Raw genomic sequence first — 21,321 nt, 5'->3', positions numbered from 1 at the left:
GCACTGCAAGGCCGAGAGAGAGAGAGAGAGAGAGAGAGAGAGAGAGAGAGAGAGAGAGTTGGGTGGATCTGCTCAGGATCTGCTCAGGGGAGGCAACCATGTATGGAAGACTCTGGGACTGTGGTCAGCTAAGCAAGCCAAGGAGAGAGGTCATCATGTCAGTGTTCTGTGACGAGAGAGGAACGGGAGGAAAGCTAAAGGAGAGAGGATGGGAGCGTGTATTGTGTAGAGGTGGCTGAGGAAGAGCAGGTCCAGCGGGGCTTTGGCTTGTTGAGGAGGTCCGCCTTTGTTCCCAGGGTCACCAGGGTTACTGGTCCTGGCCAATGCTGAAGGAGGATTTCTCAGTGGGCAGCGCAGACTAGACTTTGATTTAATAAAGCAATTCTTTAGAATCCTATCTTTTTTAAAAAAAAAATTAGCAAGCTGGATCATTTAAAGTATCACATATAATCACTAACAGAAACTATTTTAATCAAATATAAAAACCCCACAATTTTAAGATGTAGGATTATTTTGTAGACAATTAAGAAAGAAAAAAAAAATCCCATCATGGGCAGTCTTCTAGGAAATACTATACAATGTGAGGGTGACCGAGAGACAGCGCCACCATGCAGAAGAAAACATGCCTGGCTCAACGTGGACCCTGGGTAGAGATGAAAACCTCAGAGCGGGAGGCCTGGCTACCTTTGCAGCATTACTCTTTGGGATTGGACCACGTCATTGTGTATCAGAAGAACCCCGATCAGGGACTGCTCTGCCCCAGCGTCGAAGGCAGGGTGACCTGGATCACCAGAGCTGTGCAGTCTTTTCTCTAGATGGCCTGCTTCAGTCCAGGCCCACAGTATAAGACGCCGCATTGTTTGGGAGGTGCTGCTGATGTCTGACGTCTGACATTGCACATCCTGGAATCAAGGAAAGATTGAGAACCCTGTGCCTTACCCTAAAGACAGACGACTCCACAGTTGCTCCAAAGTCCTGTATGCGCTGTCAAGGCATGTTGCATACTTGTTTGATACAAGACGCTACAAATGTTAAAGGTCCTTTTGGTTGCATCAACAGACCTTGACCTTTAGATCTGGTTTGCCTAGAAGAAGAAAGCCATGGATGGGAAGATGCTCATGAACCTTCTTTGAAGGCTGAAGTAAATGCAAGAAGATTTGAGTGTTGGTGCTGACTTACTTAGGGAGGATGGGAAAGGGAGGAGAGCTGGTTTTCTTGGGTTGGCGGAATCGGCTACTCTGTTCATGCTGAGAGGGTCCCCCGAGGTAAATTACCCAATACTCTCTCCGTCTAGCAGCTTATGGGGCAATACTTCTCCAAGCTGTCAGCCTTTGAGCTGACTCAGAGCCACAGGCCATAAGCCACAGTGAAACTGTCCTCTGTGTTCATGGCCGGTCATTGGTAACAGTGTCTCCTCTAGATGTTTCACAACCTGATCTTCCGATGTCACCTGCCAGACAAACTCCTTTCTCCTAAGGTATCAGAACCTGATAAAGGGGTATCTGAGGAGGCCCAGGAAATAAATGCAGCCAGTGGCCCTGTTTGCCCCTTACAGGCTCACAGCTGGTATTTTTTTTTCTTTTGAAGACTTGAGGGATTTTTTCTTTATTTTATTGATTTTTATTGAGCTCTACATGTTTCTCTGCTCCCTTCCCTGCCTCTCCTTTCCCCTTCAATCCTCTCCCAAGCTCCCAATTTACTCAGGAGATCTTGTCTTTTTCTACTTCCCACAGCTGGTATTTTAATAGCCACCTGGGGCACAGGACTATCGCGGCAGAAAGGGATGTGGGGAGTGAAATGTTTCACTGGGACCCAGAGGAAGGCGGCCCAGGAGCGGCACACTGCTCTATGAACCACCGCCACCATGGAAGCTTTCGCATTTAGGGAGGACATATTTATATATGGGGAGGCACATATGTGTGCAGTACAGTTTATACATATGTGTGTGCACGTGGAACCCAGTGGTGAACCTTGTTATTCCTCTGGAGAGATCTTCCTTGGTTTTAGTCTTAGGGTTTCTGTTGCTGTGAAGAGATGCCATGACCAAAGCAACTCTTACAAAGAAAAACATTTAATTGAGGTGGCAGCGTACAGTTTCAGAAGTTTAGTTCCTTATCATCGTGCGGAGCATGGTGGCCGAGAGCATGGCAGTGGGCGTATTAGAGTTGCAGAGGGGCCAGTTCAGTTGAACAAATGCTTATTGTATTCTGTTTCTGGAGGAGGTGACAGATAAGGACAGGGCAATCCTTGGATAAGAGGTGCGGTGTACTGAGTTCATGGTTGGTAGGGAGAGGTTCTTTAGTGATGTAGTCACTGGTAAACTCACCCAGGCTCCTGTAAACAACTCTCATGTATCTCATCAGACACACATAAACACACAGAGACACACACAGATACACACAGACACACAGATACACACAGACACACATAGACACACAGAGAAACACACAGAGACACACAGAGACATACACAGACACACAGATACACACAGACATATACAGATACACACAGACACACACACAGAAACACACAGACACACACAGAAACACACAGATACACATAGACACACAGAGAAACACACAGACACACAGAGACATACACAGACACACACAGATACACACAGACACACAGAGACATACACAGACACACACAGATACACACAGACACACGCAGAAACACACAGACACACATAGACATACAGAGAAACACACCAAGACACACAGAGACACACAGACATATACAGATACACATAGACACACAGAGAAACACACAAACACACAGAGACACACACAGACACACAGAGACAGACACAGACACACACAGATAGATACACATAGACACACAGAGAAACACACAGACACACAGAGAAACACACAGACACACAGAGACACACACAGACACACAGAGACAGACACAGACACACACAGATAGATACACATAGACACACAGAGAAACACACAGACACACACAGACACTCCCCCCCACATGACTTGAAAGTAGAAGAGGCACTAGTTAGGAAGAGAAGTAGTAAAAGAGTGGAGGAGAAATGGGAAGGATTAATGGGGTATGCATGTATGTATGTGTATGTGTGTGAGAATATGATTGAAATACATTATGTACATGTGTGAAAATGTCATAATGAAACCATATATTAAATATAATTAATATATGCTAATAAAAACATTAAGAAGTTACTCACAGTGGAAAAAATATATAGTATCAAGCCAATGGGGCCCAGTCAACTGGGAGGTGGAAAAGACTTGGTAAGCAATCCTTTAGAGCAGAGGCTCTCAACCTTCCTAACACTGTGACCCTTTCATACAGTTCCTCATGCTGTGGTGATCTCCAACCATAAAATTATTTTCATTGCTACTTCATAACTGTAATTTTGCTACTGTTATCAATCATAATGTAAATATTTGTGTTTTCTGATGGTCTTAGGCAACCCCTATGAAGGGTTCGTTTGACCCCCAAAGAGGTCACGATTCACAGGATGAGAACCGCTGAGGTAGAGGTATCAGACACAGCAGAGATGAGTTCTGGCTCAGGCAGAGGGCAGGAAGGACAGCAGAAGGCTGTGGAGGTCTTGAGCAGCTGCCCCATCACGGAGATACCTGCCTCCTCCTGTGTCGGTAGGAAGAAGGTTCTGGGCAGAATCTGGAGGGCTGAGTGCAGACTGGATCAGGAGCTTGGAATTGTTGAGTCAAAGTTGGAAAGGGGAGGTTACAGAGGTTCAGGGGTTTTTGTCTGTAACTTTATGAAGGGAACACTCTCAAAACTGACACAGAAGTCTGGAGGGACAGAATGAGGACCTCTGTGTGTCACACCCTGCTTCAGCAGGGATCAAGCCGAGGGCAGCCGCTTCATTTTAATTCCCTACTCTAACTTCTTTAATTCTCCTTTTCTAGCTTCTTTTGAAGTGTTTCAAGTACTTTAAAGCAAACTTTAAATGTATTCAACTCATAAGCCTTTCTTCCCCCTTTTGAGATATCTTGCTGTATAATCCAGCCTGATCTCAAATTCACAATCCTCCTGCCTCAGCCTACCAAGTGCTGTGGTTATGGGTGTGGGCCACCAGGCCTGGCAGGACCTTCCTCAGGTGCCTTCCAATTTTTTTTTGAGACAAAGTCTCTCATTCTCCTGGAACCTCACCAAGAAGCCCGGGCTAACTGGCCTCTGGGCTTCCGGGAATCCACCTGTCTCCTCCTCCTGTCTCTCTGTTACTAGAGTTACAAACACATGCCACTGTGCCCAGAATTATGTGGGTTCTGGCGGGGGTGGGGGTGAACTCAAATCCTCATGCTTGCAAGGCAAGTCTTTACTGACTGAGTTGTCTTTTTTGTATAATTCTCGTGTTTTCATCATGACTCTATCTCTCCATAAACTTAAACCATCCTCACACTACCAGGGTATCTGCTGCATTCAGTTGGTTTGTTCGCATCAGGATGTAAGCAGAGCTCACATATGGCATTTAGGTGATACCTTTAAATTCTCTTGTGGGCACAGGAGGGAAAGTTTTGAAAAGTTTTTTCTTAGAGACAGAAGTTGCTCAACAAACAGAAAGTCTGGTAAAGAGGATTAAAAAGATGTCCGTGTATCTATGCTAAAACCTCACAGGAAAATGAGGCTAGACCAAGCACGGAAAGGAACATTTTCACCTCCTCCCATTGGTTGACCACTGCAGGGCCAGCTCTGGGGTACCTAGCCTTTCTGCTCACCCTACCCAGGCAGGAGGAGGCAGAGACACCCACAAATTTTTCATTTACATCTTCCTGGGGAAACAAGTATTTGCCAGCAGGGCCTGAGCCCCAGCCAGCAAACGGAGGGAGGGGAAGAGGTGTCTTTAGGAGAGAGACTTAACGGAGAGAAGGGAGGTCTACCAGACCCAAAGTGGCAGTCCACGGCAGGAGAGAGAAGTGGCTGTCCCTGCCTTTCTGTGGCGGTGTGTGGGACCGCCAGGATGGCACAGATGGAGACTTGAAGAGCTGCAGTCTATTTGCAGCCCCTGTGGAAAGCCTGGTATTTAGAGAAAAATCAGTGGAGGGGACGCCACAGTTCCTTTCTCACGTTCTTGAGGGTGGCTCCTGCTGCTGCTTCCTCTCCCTGCTCTGTGGCTGTAGTTTTAGACCCTAGGACACACCCCTGGGCTGTTTCAAAGACTTTTGCATCTGTGTCAACAAATTCTGACTCCAGCCACAGCTTCTGTTTTCTTACCTTTTTTCCTCGGACACTGAACGTTCCTGGGAGGTTGGTCAGAAATGCCCAGGCTATCAGTGATAGGCCATAATTGGAAGATGGGCACTCACTGTCTGTTTGAAGGGAGCAGGAGGCAGACACAGCCTCTGTTCAAGAGGAATAATGCCACATTATTTCTGGGGACAGGTCTCACTGCAGAATTTATGTCTCTGACTTTCCAGGCAGAGATGACAGCATCAGCCTTTTGAGAGACTCTTAGCAACCAAGGAGCCATTAACGAGGAAAGGCCAGCCTGACAGATTTATAGCTTAGATGGCCTCTTCCTTGGAACTCATGTGGTTGTGTGTAGCATATAGAGTGGACCTAGGAGGAATTGTCACTTCCTGTTAATAACCTGGGAGTAGGTCCCTATGACATTTCATCTGTTCAGTGAGTGACACTGTTGAGCTAGTAGGAAGTGGAGCTGTCTTTAGTATAATTCCCCTGGCCTGCATGTTGTCTCTCCAGCTATGGGGATGGAGTAGGGGGTGGCAATGAGACATTTCTCTTCTAGGTGAGGAAACCCATCAGTAAGTGCATAAGAACTCTTTTCTTTTCCTGAGTCTACTGATCTACGGGGTCAAATTTCCTTATGAAAAACAAATACACCCTACCAGGATTAGGCTCAAAGGTCATTCATGGCTGAGTGAATTGCACCTCTCAATGGTATTATGATGCTGATTAAAGTGCCCTGGGTGCTTTATTGGTGGTGTGAGCAGGTTCAGATTTATGATTTCTTTATTATATTTATTTGGTGTGTGTGTGTGTGTGTGTGTGTGTGTGTGTGTGTGTGATGTATGTGTGCATACAAGTGCCCCATGGCCCATGTGTGGAGATCAGAGGACAGTGTTTTTGTCACATGAAATCTGGGATTGAACTCAGGTCATCAGGCTTGGCAGCAAGCACCCTTATCCACTGAGTCATCTTGTTGGCCTGGATCTGGGGTTTCATTTCAGTCTGTTTGTCAGGAGCTCAGGGAATCAGTGCAACGGCGCAGCTAGTAAGAGGGAGCATTATTGACTTGGGGAGGAAGGAGGAATGGCCTGGAGGTATAGACAAGGACACTAGCAAATCCCAGTGTCCTCAGGTTGCTTCTCCCACTGCCAAGCTGGCATCATTGAGCTCCACACATAAGATCACACAAGGCTCTAGTGATGTCAGAGTCAACAGTATCTCTTGGAAGACGTTTGAGTTTACATGTGACATATTTGGGAGCATGGGGTGAGATAGTCTTGGCATGGACCTCATGCCAGATGCCAGCCCAAAGCTGTGTGGATGGTGTCTGGTGCCATGAGGGTAGATGAGGGTGGAGCTGGGCTCTGAATGTGGTTAGGTAGGACCAGCTCTGAAGAGCCTACGGGTTGCCTTCGTCAGCTCTCAGTATGACAGCATCACAGGCTGTCAGAACAGAAACAGCTGCGTGGGCCTCGGGGATCATCCTGGGCAGTTGTCCTGGGGCCGCAGGGTCCTCTGAGAATCCATAGAAGCTATCAACTGTCCTGGGAACCATTGCTTGCCTGGACACACACACAGGCGCACGCGCACACACACACAGACACACACAGACACACACACACACACAGACACACACACAGACACACATACACACCTTTACTCCCACAAATAATATATCATAAACTGTGTGATTCAGTGGTTCTTAATATTTTTACAAGCTTGTACAGCCACTGCCACTTCCTAGTCCCAGAACATTTTTATTAACCCAGAAGGCAAACATGCTCTTAGGGCTGGAGAGGTGACTCAGGAGGTGAGGGTACTTGCTACTTTTCCTGAGGACCTGCGTTGTATTCCCAGAACCCACAGAGGGCATTGGCTCCCCATGAAGCTAGAGTTGCAGGCAGTTGTGAGCTGCTCAGCATGGGTGCTGGGAACCAAACTCAGGGCCTCTGGAAGAGCAGCGTGTGCTCTTAACCACTGAGCCATTCCTTCACCCCTTCGTTTTATTTTTATTATGTGTATGGGGGAGGTACATGTGAGTCAGGTGTCTGAGGTGACCTGAGGCATTGGATCCCTGGTATCTGGAGCTACAGGTGGCTGTGTGTTGCTGGATATGGGTGCTGAGAACCAAAGTCAGGTCCTTTTTAAGAACAGAACGCACTCTTACCCGCTAAGCCTTCTCTCCAGGCCCAAGATCATTCTTTCATAGCCGGTCCACAATCTCTCCTGGCCCCAGCTAGTAACCTCATTATTTACCTCTTCTGGCCATTTCATAAAATGCAATCACACATAGCTGGTCTTCTGTGCCTGGCTTTTCCTCTTTTCAAGTTCATTCATGGTTATCATGTCTCAGAAGTTCACTTGTTTTCATAATTAACACTCCTAATTAGTATCCCATTGTATGGCTCAGCCACGTTTTGTTTATACATACGTCGGCTGATATGCTTTTGGTTGTTTCCACTTCCTTGGATCTTAAGAATACTACATAAGGGTGATCTGGTTGCAGCGTCTGCCCCTCCATTGTAGTTGATCTGGCTGACTGGGTGGCTGTTTCTTTCCTCCCTCGGTATTTCATGTGTATGTCTGCCAAAGCTTGGTACTTGGCCAAAGATGGCTCTCCCTGTAGAGAGGACTGTTCTCCTGTCAAGGGTACATGAATATCTCTGCTCTACTGCTAGAACCTCCAAACAAACTCTCAAGAATGGTGCTGGAGCCAGAGAGGTGGCTCAGCAGGTCAAAGGCCCTCAATGCCAAGCCTGACGACCTGAGTTCACTTCCTGAGACCCACATGGTAGAAGGAGAGGACCCGCTCCTGCAAGTTGCCCTCTGACCTCCATACACACCTGCCCCGCCCCAGCTGGTAAATAAGTAACTGTCATTAAACAAAAGAATGGGGCTACTCTGACCAGTTATATACAAATTATACTCTTAAAACCGACAGACCATTTTAGGATATCCACAGACTCCCCAAAACCTATCTCTTCGGCTAGGAAAACCTTATTTACTATTTTACAAGGGGGGGGGGGAGGCATTTAAAAGGAAATGGAGAATAGCAGCAGTCGGTTTATTGCTGCTTGCTGGGTGGTCCTGGATTAAGAGTGTCAGATCCATGGGCTCATTCAGTCTCACTAGCCCTGGCAAACGGATCTCAGTATTACAGGTGAGGTGACTGAGGCCCAGAGAAGTCGTGGTGGATGCTTTGCAGTGAAGGACTTAATCCGTGTTGTAACTGCCAGCTGGTGAATGACAACTGTGCATCTGTCCTCATTTGACCCCCACCCCCACCGCACCCCACGAAAGCCCTATTTCCTTTCATTTCTTAGTACTAGAGGAGTGCCATACTTACCAATAGGCACAAATTTCGCCAAAACCAGTCAGTCCAGTGCTCCTTGCCATAGAATGATCCTCTCGAAGTGATATTAATGGCTCCTGCTTCCAGCTTTTCTCACTTAGAGATGGCAATCATGTCTTCTGTCGGTCTGTGTGTGTGTGTGCGCGCGTGTCTGTCTGTTTCTCTCTGTGTATCTGTCTCTATGTCTCTGTCTCAGTTTCTCCCCCCTCCTCCTCCCGTATATGCATGCACTGCATTGTGGTAATAATAGCTCAGGGGCACCCAGGAGATCTTCTGGGCAGTGAGACATTTGTAACATCACCCTTCCTGCGACATTTGACGTTCCCCCTGCATACCTTGCTGGGGAAGGAGGTTCCAGAGGCAGGCTGAGGGCAGTGTGGAGTCCAGGATCTTTGGGGATGTGTGTAGCTGCCATCTGAAGCTCAGTTGACACCGTCACGCTGTTTTATCTCTCAGCCGGTGGACAACCAGCAAGCCATGGTGCGCAGGGAGTCCGTGGTCAACCTGGAGAACTTTAAGAAGCAGTATGTCCGCAGGCGGTGGAAGGTACGGCAGGGCTTGGGGTGAAGGGCAGGAGCCTGGTGGGGCTCCCTGCGTCTCTCTGGATCTCTGTGCACTTTTTACCTGGCGTCTCTCTTCTCCCTTCCCTCAGCTCTCCTTCAGCATTGTCTCCTTGTGTAACCACCTCACCCGCTCCCTGATGAAGAAGGTACACTTGAGGACAAGCGAGGACCTGGTGAGTCCGTGCAGAGCCCTTTGCTGGGCACAGCTCCTAGACTCTGGGAGTGGATGGAGGAGGGTATTAACTATTTTCAGCCGCTTCTGCCCTGGAGGCTGCAGTGTGACCAGCAGAGGGATGTGTTTGAGGGAACGCCAGGCATCCTTTTCTAGGGGCTGTCTAAGGGACGGCTGCTGTCATTCCACCCCCCTCTGGCCCTCTGGGAACTATGGAAATGAGTCCCATTAGACCATCCGAAATTTATTCTGGTCAAGTATGATGGTGCACATCTATAATCCAGGCACTTGAGAGGTGGAGGCAAGAGGGTCCAGGCCAGCTTAGGTGACATGAGACTCTATTTCAAACCACCCCACCTTAAGAAATTCATTTCTGACAACCCCAGTTCTTCTTTAGCATGGGTGCTAGATGCCTTCTACACTTGCTTTTCAGACTGCCTGTATCAATAACATTTGATAATATGTCTTCTTGTTATATATTTTTGTTTATTTATTTCCTTTTTTGTAGTACTAAGGCTTGAATACCAGACCTTTTAATATGCTAGGTAAATGCTATACCATTGAGCTACATCCTTGGCCCTTTAGTGTATGTTTAAACAAGAGGCTTATAATGGAATATACTCATGGGGTGGGGGGTGATTTCTAGAGCTAGTCTTCCAGATCTGCCACTTACCTGCTGTGTGGCCTCCAAGAGGTTACTTCATTTCTCAGTTCCAAAATGTCATCATTTGTAAAATGGGGATAATGACAGTTGCTACATTGTTGGACAGTGAGTGGGCTCGCTTGATGCCCTTTCCTTAAGGCCAGGTGGGTAAGTGCTCAGTGTGTGTTAGCAATTATTAGCGCTGCTTCAAGCCTTCTCTAGTTCTTGAAATGGGCCTCAGTGTTCGTGTTTCAGTTGGGAGGGGCTCCCTGGGATCACCCCTCCCTCCTCGTCGAGTAGAGAGAGCCAGGAGTGTCTGGACATTATGATAAAAGGTGACTCTTAGCAAGGGACTGCCTGGCAGTCATCCTGTGTGAACTGAAGACACTTAGCATGAGGCCTGCACCCCAGCTGCTAGCTCATTCCTGGACTCCCCATGACCCCAACATGCCGTGAGGGGTCCTCTTTCTTTAGGCTGAGCTCCTGCTTGTTCCTACTCTTGCCAGGACTTGAGAATTGGTAGCTCCAGGGGCCTGTGTGGCTCTCCGACACTGAGCCCCTCTTCTGGCCACCAGCCTCATTGACAGTGGAGGAGCCAACTTTGCTCCCTCTGAGAATCCCTGCTCGTCACGGGCGATTTTGCCCAGCTTACTTTTGTATTGTTTGACTCTGGCTCCTACTAAAAAGTTGTCATTCAGCAAAGCTTGGTTCTTTTTGTTGTCCTACTCAGATGTGGTCCAGGAGGTGTTTAGCCTCAGCTTTCTTGACTTCAGCTTTCCAGCTGGCTGAGCTGGACTGATGGGACATCAGTCATGCCTTTCCCACTAAGCCCTGGACTTCTTGTCATGATATAGCTGCAGGGTGGGCTGTAAAGAATTTAAATTTCTTTCTTTTTCCTAGTGCAAAATGTAGTCTATTTTTTTTTTCTTAACTCAGATATTTGGGTCACTTGCTCAATGACTTTTCTACTGGAAGAAAAGGCTGGGTCCCATATACATGTTGTATGGTTTTTCCTATTGGACTTTCCTTAAACATTTCTTTAGAAAGATAATTACAGGGACTTTTGTTTAGGAAGCATAGAAATTAAACACTTTGGGGCCTCATTTAAATCTGAATTATTCTTTTAATAATTGGAATTAACTGGAACTGGAGAGATGACTCAGCTATTATGAATACTTTTTCCTCTTCCAGAAACCCAGGTCTGGTTCCTAGTGCCTATTTGGTGACTCATAACCACCCCAGCTCCAATTCCAAGGGCTCTAACTCCCTCTTCTGGCCTCCATGGGCATCTGCATGTATATGGTCCACATACATTCACTCAGGTACCCAGACAAAGTAAAACCTTGTAGTCTGAGCAAACAAAACCCCTTACAATAATAATCACGATTTTAACACTTAGATTGGTGGGACCGGACAGGAAAGACATTGTAACCTCCAGGTGGTTGTTCTAGCTCTGCTTCAACTGCCAGGTTGTACTTTTGTGAAAGTGGAACCCAGAAGTCATTCCCTTTGAAAGGCTTTTCAGTAAAGCTTTCCGAAGGCATGGTGGAAGCCAGGTGAGGCCGAGGCTCTGGAGCGATGGCCGGAAGATCTTACAGAAAAATCAACTTCTTCCCCACAGACTGAGCTCAGGAGATCCAGTGCCCCACAAACCACCTTTCCAAGTGGCCTTGATTAGTGGCAGGCACAAATGGCGTTAAATGACATTTTCACTGCTGTAATTGGGCTCCTCCTGGCACCTGTTTTCCCATGGATGCCCTACCTGCTTCCCTGCCCCCTGAGAAGGAGGCCTCAATACAATTAGTTTGGCCTCATTTCATATTGCTGTCTGCCAGAGGTCTCTGGGTGGCGCTAAGGGCTTCCCTTTGACATCACCTCCACTTCCCCCAGCTTATAGAGTAGATGGACTTGGGCTGCTGGGTGTTGCTCTGTTCACAGCATCCTGTGACGCCCACCCTGGGTCTCTTCTTCTCCTCCCCAGAGGAACTGCGAGAGTGACACAGAGGAGGACATCGCCAGGAGGAAAGCCCTTCACCCCCGGAGGAGGAGCAGTACCTCCTAAATTGCCTGGTTTTCAGTGGCTGCCAGGGAAGTCCACGTTCCTTGTGTTCCTTCTATGCAAGTTCTTGGACCCTGCTTGTCACCGGTACCCAGACCTTCTGTGTTCCTGAGCACAAGAGAGAGGAGTCTGCAGGACTCAGAACTTTCAGGAGACCCTGGGAGCCGTGGCTGTCTCCTGCTGAGGAGTCTCCAGCATTCTCCAAGCTCTTAGATCTCCAGAAAACTGGCAGTCATCTGTCTGCTAACTTCGAAAGCTGGGATGGGGTGTGGACTGAGGAAATGACTATAAAGGAGTTTCATCTTCACCACAGGTTAAAGTCAGGTTTAGGCAGCTTTCCTTACTCGGTGACATCGTTCAGAACCAGCCTCGGCAGCCATCATAGCAGGAAGACAGAAGCCGACCCTATCAGGACACATGCGTGAAGAGAATTTCTAGAGTGAGGGACCAATCTTGTGACCTCCCAGAATTCACAGGAGTCAGGATGTCCAACGTCAGACTGTACAGCAGCCTCTTGTCAGCCTACTGTGTTGTGATTTTTTCCTCATTTTTATTATTAAAGTTCTTGTTTATCTAATGTTTGGCTGTTTTAGGAGCTATCTCCATCTGGTTCCCTTTAGCCCAAAACCCTGTGCTTAGGGAACACTAGGGTTGACTGCAGCTCAGGAGCTTCTGAGCAATCTTTTGCTGACAAGATGCGGGCCCTTACATCCTCTCTTGAAAGTGTCCAGCCCTTTCCTCCTCACAGAAGGCCATGACCCTTCCACCACCACTGCTGGCAGCCCCCCTCTTAGGGGATGACTTGCAGCTCTTCTAAGTCATAAGTTGAAGTCCTGGCCCTCAGTGTCACAGACTGTCACTGTCACTGGAGATAGAGTGATAAAACAGCTCATGAAAATAAAACGAGGTCATCAAAGTAAACCCTGATATGATATTACTAAAACCTTATAAGAAGGGGAGGATTGGGGCTGGAGAGAAGGCTCACTGATTAAGAGCAATTTCTGCTTCTGCAGAGGACCCAGGCTCCAGTCCCAGCGCCCACAAGAGGCAGCTCACCAGTGACTCCAATCCCAGGGCATCTGATGCGTTCTGGTCTCCACAGGCACAAGGGACATGGTACCTGTACGTAGACGCAGGCACTCATACATGCGCCTAAAAAATAATAAGAAATTTCCTTTGGGCATGGTAGCTCAGGTCTGTAATCCTAGTGCTCGGAAGGCTAAGGCAGGAGGATTGCCATGAGTTCAAGTCCAGACTGGGATATGGTAGCAATTTACCATATGTGGTGCTGTATACCTTTAAGTCCTAACTACTTGGGACATTGAGGCAGGATAACTTGAACCCAGGAGTTAAAGACAGCCTGGGCAACAAGGAAGAACAGGAGAAAGAGGAGGAAATTAAGGCCCAAAGAACACAGGGAAATGGCATCTCCAAGCTAAGGAAAGAGGCCTCAAAGGAAGCTAGCTGGTAGATGTGGTGCTGTATGCCTGTAATCCCTACACAGGCAGATCATGCTACAGATTTGCAGCCACCCTGGTCTACACATTGAGTTCCAGGATAGCAGGGTGACATAGCAAGACTCTGTCTCAAGAAGTCAAACGGTGGAGGCTTGAGGGGAGAGGGGACTGAAACCAACCCATCCTGAATCTCAGATATCCGGCTTCTCTGGTGAGAAAATGAATTTCGGTTGTTTAAGTTATCTAGTCTGGTACTGTGTTATGACGGTGATAGCAAACTACTTACCTGTCACAGACGAGAGAGACGGGGGATGTTAACATTCTAGACAGAGAAGGGCAGAGAAGGACCCCCAGGGAAAAAGGAGAAAGATGAAAAAGTAAGGAGATTTCTACTGCATCCAAACCCAGGCTGTGTTTTCCTGGCCATAAGAATGGCTTTGTTTACCAGAGTCAAGGAAGACTTGTGGAAGCCCAAGGGGACGTGTGCTGGGGAGAAAAGAAGGAAGTCTGGAAGGAAGTGAGCGACAGAGTGGAGCTCAGGAAATGAGTCAGGAAGTGTGTGGTGTGTGTGTGTGTGTGTGTGTGTGTGTAGGATAGAAAGAGCCCAGATGTATCATTAATTCCCTTTGTTAGCAGTGAGGGGTTTGTTGTTTGTATAATTTTTTTACATTTATTTACTGATTGACTGATGATCGTGTGTCTGGAGGTGTGTACATGCCACAGAACACATGTGGAGCTCAGAGGACAACTTGGAAGAATCAGTTCTCTTCTGTCCCTTGAGTCTTGGGTTTGGTTTCAGGTGATCTCAACCTGTGGGGCTTTGTCAGCAAGCGCCCTTATCCGCTCAGCGCTCCAACCAGCCATGGCCCAGGCTGCCCTTGAACTCTTGATCCTCCTACCTCTGTCTCCTGAAGGGCCTTACAGGCGTGCACCAGTAATAATACTCGAGGGCAACAGTGAGTATGTGAGTATTTCAGTCATACTTTGTGAGAATCACCCAAGCTTCCTTCATGCTACAGATGAACCCAGAGCAAAATGCCCCTCCCCCACCCCTGCACCAAGAACAGAAAGACTCTAGTTCCAGAGAAGCTCGCAGCAAATGGAAGCCACACACTGCCGAGTCCCTGTGGCCTCTCCCTGCGAGCAGAGGGCTGCATGAATGGAACAAGCCCAGCAGAACCAGGTGTGTTGGTTCTGCGAGGAGAATCAACACCTCAAGGTGAGAAAGGCCACAATGGGCCCTGAAGAAAGTGGAAGACAACCAGGGTGAAAACCACCTTCAATGAGAGAAGTTCTTTGAAAAGCTGAGGTGCCTGCTCTAGAGTGGCTGCCTGTGTGCTTGCTAGATGCCACATTAACATCCCACAAACACATTATAAATATTTTAGCATGCACTGTGTTTTAACGTCAGCCTCACCATCTCCCCTGACTCCAGATCTTAGAGTCCACTTCCCTTTCCCACTCATTTTATTTGCCAACAAAACAAACCAAACATCACCCAGCATATTCTAGAAGCAAAAGAAGGTCACATCTCAATAAACAAGTGAACCATGAGGCCCCTCCCTAGAAAGGAAATCCAAGCCCCGTGCCCCATGGGCCATCAAAGTAAGTACACGTGAAACCTGGCCTGTTGGAAGGGACACCATCTATCTCAGGCTTGGAGAATTTTCTTTCCATCTGCCCGGGCCTCTCCATCCCCAGTTTGATGTCTCTTCATCCAGAAAATAGTTGATTATGTTATCTAGGGACAAAGTGATATTGTGAGATCTTTTATTCGATCCTCGGTTAAAGAAAAAACAAACAACAACAACAACAAAAATCTGGCAATAATTCCAAGGGACCTGGGCTTCAGCAGAGGCTTCTTATGCAATCCTGTTCACAACCTTGTGAGGGAAATGAGCTCCGCTTATAAGGATGGTGAAGCCAGCCTCATCCGAGTCGAGAACGGTGCCTCCTTCTCCCAGCTGGAGCACTTGGGATCTGGATTCCAGCCCAGATTTGCCTACCCTGCTTTCACATTCTTTAATACTTTTCCTGGAAAAAAAAAAAGTGGTAAATGAAAAAAAAAAATCCTGGAGACCCACATACAGTATGGTACTGTTTGTTTTAAAGGGCAAATCTATACATAAGAACATTGTGTTTTGGAACCAGACGACCTCAGTAAAAATCCAAGGTGAAACTACTTCACAGCAGCTTTGGTGGGGGAGGGCAAAGTGAACGCCCGCTGTGGTTCTGTGTTCTGCTTTTTTGGGGTTTGGTTTTGCAGAACTGAGGATTAAGCCCAGGCAGGTCCTTGAATGTGCTAGACAAGCACCCAGCCACTGAACCCCTGTTGTCAGGGCTCCTTCAATTCCCCCTCTCTATTTCCTTGTTTTGCTGCTGGTGTTGCATTAGTTAGAAGTGTCATAACAAAATACCTCAGTCTGGGTGAGGTGCAAGTCGACATTTATTTCCTCAGCTTTCGAGTGTTGGCTTCATCGGAGGCATCTCTGTTTAATTTGTCACTGTTTCCCAGTCTTCTTTCTGTAGATGTCTGCTTTTCTTTTCTTTTTTTTTTTAAAACAAGGTCATGCTGGATTAGTGCCCATGATATATCTTCAGCTTGTCTGTTTATCCCGATAAGGCCCTACCTTTAAATATAGTCACTTTCTGAAGTACAGATGACTAAGAGTTCTAGATATGAGTTTGGAGGAAGTTAACATAGTTCAGTTCATAAAAAATACCTTAGACATGGGCTGGGGACATAGTTCAATGGCTGACTGCTCTTCCAGCATGTTCAACCTCCCAGGACTGGGACAGATAGGTATAGGTACAGCTGACTTGAGTACTAGCCTGGAAGACCCAGGGAGAAATACCTGAGTCCAGGCTCACAGCTTCGGTAGCTACCGCATTAAACCTCAGCTGTCGGCTTGATGTTCCGGGAGGGGACAGAGGACACTGGCATCTGCTGAGTCACAAGGATGTGCGCTCTGTGTAGTCACAGTTGGACATATCTCCTTTCACACACAGGGAGAGGAAATTGCAGACGAGCTGGCTGACCCTGCGTTCTTCCAGAAGGTTGTGACCTTAGCTAGCCCGGGAAGGAGTGGAAACAGGAAAGCTCCTGAGACCTACAGGCTGACAGAAGTCAAACAGTGTTCCTCAGCTGGATCCTGGGTCCTGGCTTTCTCAGACCTTCGCAATAAAAACTGAGGGCTTTGAAACGGAGGGTGCATTTCCTCGTGGGGGAGGAAGCAGGGCAGACCTTCCTGAATGGTATAAACTGCAGACCTCACCACACTCTCGCTCAGCCTGACGCTGGAAAGCCCCACCAAGCTGTAAGAGATCATATTCTGGAAATTTCTCCCTTCTTTTACAGCCACAGTGTAACCAACCGCAGCTTGCAAACTTGCCTTAAATAGTGAGATTAACCCAGAGAGGATGGGCAGAAAGCCTGGGTCATAGACTTCAAGGTTGGGATGGATTTTACTGGTTCCTTCCCACTGCAGATGGGAAAGGACAAAGCTTTTACGTGCTTCTGTGCACCTGGGAAGGTACATAGATAAGAAGCTTCGAGCAGCCTGTAGGAGTTTAAACACATCCCCAGGGCCGCTGAGATGGCTCAGCAGATGAGCGCGCTCATCATCAAGGCTGATAACCTGAGTTTGATCCCTGGGACCCTCATGGTAGAAGGAAGGAAGCAACTTGTGACCTCCGTGCATACATAATAGCACATACACACACGCGCACACACACACGCGCACACACACACGCGCACACACACACATGCACACGCACGCACACACACACAATTGAATAAATAAATAAGCAGTAAAACATCCATAGCACATTTTGTATATATACTGTTGTAACATGTCTGAACTGTAGCAGATGCACTGCACATGTCCCAGGATAACTATGCATGTGGCCCAACACATGTGGAGATCACAATGTCATGTCATAATGTCAAAATATTGGACACCCTGCTGGAAATAATAGTCTGCTTTCCCAGGAGCCTGGGCTGGAGATAGCTGTAGGTCTCTGGCTTCATGGTAAATAAACTACTCGCTCCAGTCTCATAAGGCAGGTGTGGGAGAGTGCTGTGAGTGTGTAAAGGTGGAACTTGTCCTTCTGGGGACCTGGTGAGCAGAGAGGAGGGGAAGGAGACTGCCTTGAATAGGAAGATGACATTCCCTGTGTTCAGTGAGCACTGCTGCCAAAGCACCATGCTTGCCTAGTAAGATCCAGCCTTGTGGTTCTGAAACGCAGGGCAATGAGCTTAGTCAGGGGTCAAGTTCTCCAGTGGACATTGGGACCTGATAGGGAGGATGAGACGGGCACTGTGCCCAAGGGCTTTGCAGAATTGGTAGGGGGCTTATGCAGTGTCACTGAAGGTGCTGGGAGTGACAGGACCCTAAGGAACTGGCATCAAATTATTCACATTTGATAGGGTTTTTCTCTGGCTGGGCCCAAATCCATCTCCCCGAAGATCCATCTATCACCCCTGATCTGTCTTCTGCAGTCACATGCACTTAACAAATGCAGGCAACAATGGGACCATGACAGTCCTCCAGGAAGCCACAGCTTAGTGGCTTCAAGATGAAATAGGAACTAAGCCAGGAGGATCTGGGGTTTGTTTGGACAGATAAGGTCCTGGGGAGCTTTCGAGATGAGCCTAAAAGATAAGAGGGTCAACAGATAGTAAGCCAGGACCAGCCTGGGCAGAGACCCTGAGCTGGGAAGAGCTTGTATCTCCCAAGGATGTGGGGAGGACTGAGAAGGTAAGACTCAGGTAGGGAGCACAGTGGAACTGATGGGCCGGGCAAGGAAAAGACTTGGAATACAGGTTTGAGCCTCCTGGATGATGTGAGGTGGCTCTTCTTCAGGGCTGTGGTTTCAATCAGCATTTCTTAGTGTGGTCCCTGGCCAGAGACTGGAAACTCGCTAGAGGTGCTATTTTCTATCCCCGCCCACCTTTCCTATATTAGTTGTGCTGGGGGGCGGTGCTCAACAAACTGGTTAGATTCCGCTGTGATGCTTTAGAAAAGCCACCCTGTGAGGCCAGACGGGTCATTCTCTTGACGCATGGGTCACCACCCGGCGGGGAAGGGTGTTGAATGACCCTTTCACAGGAATTTCATATCAGATTTCCTGCTTGTCAGATGTTTACATTATGATTCATAAAAGGTGTAGAATTAGTTATGGAGTATGAGTAGCAATGAAGAGAGTTGTATGGTTGGGGTCACCACAGCATGAGGAATTTTATTGAAGGGCTACAGCCTCAGGAAGCTATGACTGGGGTCATAGCTCAGTTTGTAAAGTTCTCACCACACAAACACAAGAACCCAGGTTCAGTTTCTAGAATCCACAGAAAAACACAGGTGAGGTAAGACCTCACCCCAGCACTGGGGAGGCAGAGACACGAGGATCTCTGAGGCTCGCTGGCCAGCCAGCGTAGTCCAATTAGTGAGCACCAGGTACCAGTGAGAGACCCTATCTCCAAAAAAAGGCTCCTGAAGAATGACACCCAAGGCTGACCTCTGGAGGGGACAGTTCAGCAGTTCTGTTTAGGTCTGAGGGTGCAGGAGAGCCAGGTAGATTTGGGTTCCTGCGTCAGCCTCTCTGCCTATTAACTACAGGCATAGGCAAGGCAGATGAGCCTGAGTTGACAGCCTTCGAAGAGGAAATCAGGCCCGGAGGTCGGATATAAGAACGGACGGGAGATGACACCAGCGGTGCTCTCAAGTAGAGCACCCAACTCTCCAAGTTTGCGTGAGCCTGAGAGATTGCACGGGACAGAGCTGGCGTAGAAGACAGTCCTCCAAGTGAAACCATGGTTATCTTCATCAGGTCGGCCGTACCTGTGGGAAGACATGCTCCCCTCCCCCAAGATCAGGTTTGTTGACTGTTGATGTTTTCTCATAGAGGCAGGGGTAGACTGGCTGGCTCATTGGACTATCACCTGAGACTCCAGCCACACTCCAAGCTAGCTGTACGCAATTCTACTCTAATTACAAGAGGGCTGGGGCTCTCCGTAAGCATTGGAGCATGTAGGCTAAGGAGGGTTGACCGGAAGAGTTTTCATATTTATAACTATGGGAAGCCAGCATCTAAGCTTGGTGGAGCTTTCCACTCTACCTGCTTCGGGATCTCCCACAATTCTACCAGCAACCCTCAGCCATGCTCTGTAAGAAGCCCATATGCTCTGCTTCCCTGAGTGAGCAAGGATGGAAATATGCTTTGGTTTGTCATTGGAACCTTATGAAGAGGGAACAGATGTCTGTATGTCCCCAGAGAAGAAATTCTCTCAACAGTGGCCAATCTAGGGATGTCCAGTGTACAGATGGACATTTGGCTGCCTTACCCCGTGACATGATGTTCAGAAAGAAGCATTGGTTAGGGTATGTAGGGAGGGACCAGGTGAAGGGTGCTCCCAAGTTGATTTTCAAGCATTTTAGTGGCATCTGAACTTGCCTGTCTCTCTCGCCACCCATTTCTGGTGCCTGTTGAGCTCAGGGGATGCTCCTCCCACGTCTTTCCTTGTTACCTGGCTATGCAGACCAGCGAAAGTGTCAAGACCTAGACAAGGGCATAAAGACAGCACCTCCAGTTGTGCTACTGGCCCGGTGCCTGGGTCACCTGAAATACAATAAGGTTCATGTCTCTCAGACCTTGCTGATGCTGTTGGAAGCTGGAAATACCCAGGGCCCTGGCCTGACGCCTGGGTGGCTCCTCTGGGCCAGGAATCACAGAGTAGCTATGACGTCTCCATAGGGCTTTTGATACCAGCCCAGGCCTTTGGAAGGTGGGGGTAGGGGATGACAGGGTCTACACCTCTCACCTTTCCAACAGGTTGAGTATTTTAACAGACCAGATTTTTTTTTCCTTTATTCCAATACATGCCAGGGGAAGGCAGAGTGAGTTTACCATGTTTACTGAACTAAGAGTATCAGACAGAAAGGTTATGGGTACTGCAATAGTTATAATCGCCAAGTTGACCAGATCCACAGTCACTTAACAGACAAAGCTATGGTCTGTCAGGGAGATTCTATTTTAGGTTTCTGAGATGGAAAATCCCACCATAGCTGTGGACGATCCTACTCTGGGGGATGGGGTTCTGGACTCCATAACAAAGAGAAATCTAGCTGGACCCCCAGTATTTGTCTGTCTCTGCCTCCAGCAGACACAATGTGACCAGTCACTTCATTCTCCTGCCTTTGCCATGCTGGACTGTATCCCCTCAAACTGTAAGTCGTAAGAAACAGGGTCTCGATCGGCAGCCCTGGCAGGCAGGCTCAGAATGTACTCTGTAGACCAGGCTGGCCTGGAAGTCACAGAGCTCTGCCTGCCTCTGCCTCCTGAGCGCTGGGATTAAAGGCATGCACCACCACTGCCCCGCTTCTGATTGCGTCTGGTCAGGTGTTGGGTCACAGCAATAAGAATAGTAACTTACATGCCCTTGCAGGAAGTGAGCATAGATATTATGAAACCAAAGCAAAGCCCTTCATGGTCTACATGTTCAACCCTAGACCAAGAGTGGAGGGACCAGGGCATGGATAAGAGAGATTGGTTTAGACCAGAAAAGAAAGAAAGATAGAGAGAAATAAATAAATAAATAAATAAGAGAAAATCAGAGAATGTCTTCCAGCCTGAACTTGAGGTACTGATCTGGAAACACTGGTTGGGAGTTCAGCTAGGTCTCAAAGTGAATGACAGTTCTGGAATCTCCTTAGCTGGGTGATTTTTAACAGGGCATTGGACCTCAGTATTCCCACTTGTAAAATGGGCATCTTCCCTGCAGGACTCCTTTGACTATTCAACTAAATTAGCTAATGCATCCCAAGGCTTGGTATGTTGCATTCAGAAAGTGGCTTCTGCCCTAACAGCGGTGCATTATGGGCGACAG

At 47.9% G+C, this 21,321-nt stretch overlaps 1 protein-coding gene and 1 long non-coding RNA gene across 2 annotated transcripts in view; one reads left to right on the top strand and one right to left on the bottom strand.

Moving 5' to 3' along the window:
* Nucleotides 1-12,574, top strand: part of Dapk2 (death associated protein kinase 2) — a 119,022-nt gene extending 106,448 nt beyond the window's left edge. Inside the window, exons 10-12 of the mRNA XM_041679596.1 lie at nucleotides 8,999-9,088; nucleotides 9,195-9,278; nucleotides 11,902-12,574. Of these exons, the coding sequence (XP_041535530.1) occupies nucleotides 8,999-9,088; nucleotides 9,195-9,278; nucleotides 11,902-11,982 (255 nt within the window). The 3' untranslated portion in view covers nucleotides 11,983-12,574. The remainder of the gene's footprint in view (nucleotides 1-8,998; nucleotides 9,089-9,194; nucleotides 9,279-11,901) is intronic.
* A 2,573-nt stretch (nucleotides 12,575-15,147) lies between these two features.
* LOC121465982 lies at nucleotides 15,148-16,276 on the bottom strand. Its single transcript, XR_005976700.1, has 3 exons — nucleotides 15,854-16,276; nucleotides 15,278-15,470; nucleotides 15,148-15,177 (listed from the first exon to the last, which is right to left on the bottom strand). It is a non-coding gene; the product is annotated as an uncharacterized LOC121465982 (long non-coding RNA).
* Between the last annotated feature and the right edge of the window lie 5,045 nt (nucleotides 16,277-21,321).

Source organism: Microtus oregoni, unplaced genomic scaffold (assembly GCF_018167655.1).
Source record: "Microtus oregoni isolate MIOR12 unplaced genomic scaffold, Mior012 000032F_ref0000030, whole genome shotgun sequence".
NCBI classification, from domain to species: domain Eukaryota; kingdom Metazoa; phylum Chordata; class Mammalia; order Rodentia; family Cricetidae; genus Microtus; species Microtus oregoni.
This window is presented reverse-complemented; position numbering and strand designations above follow the sequence as displayed.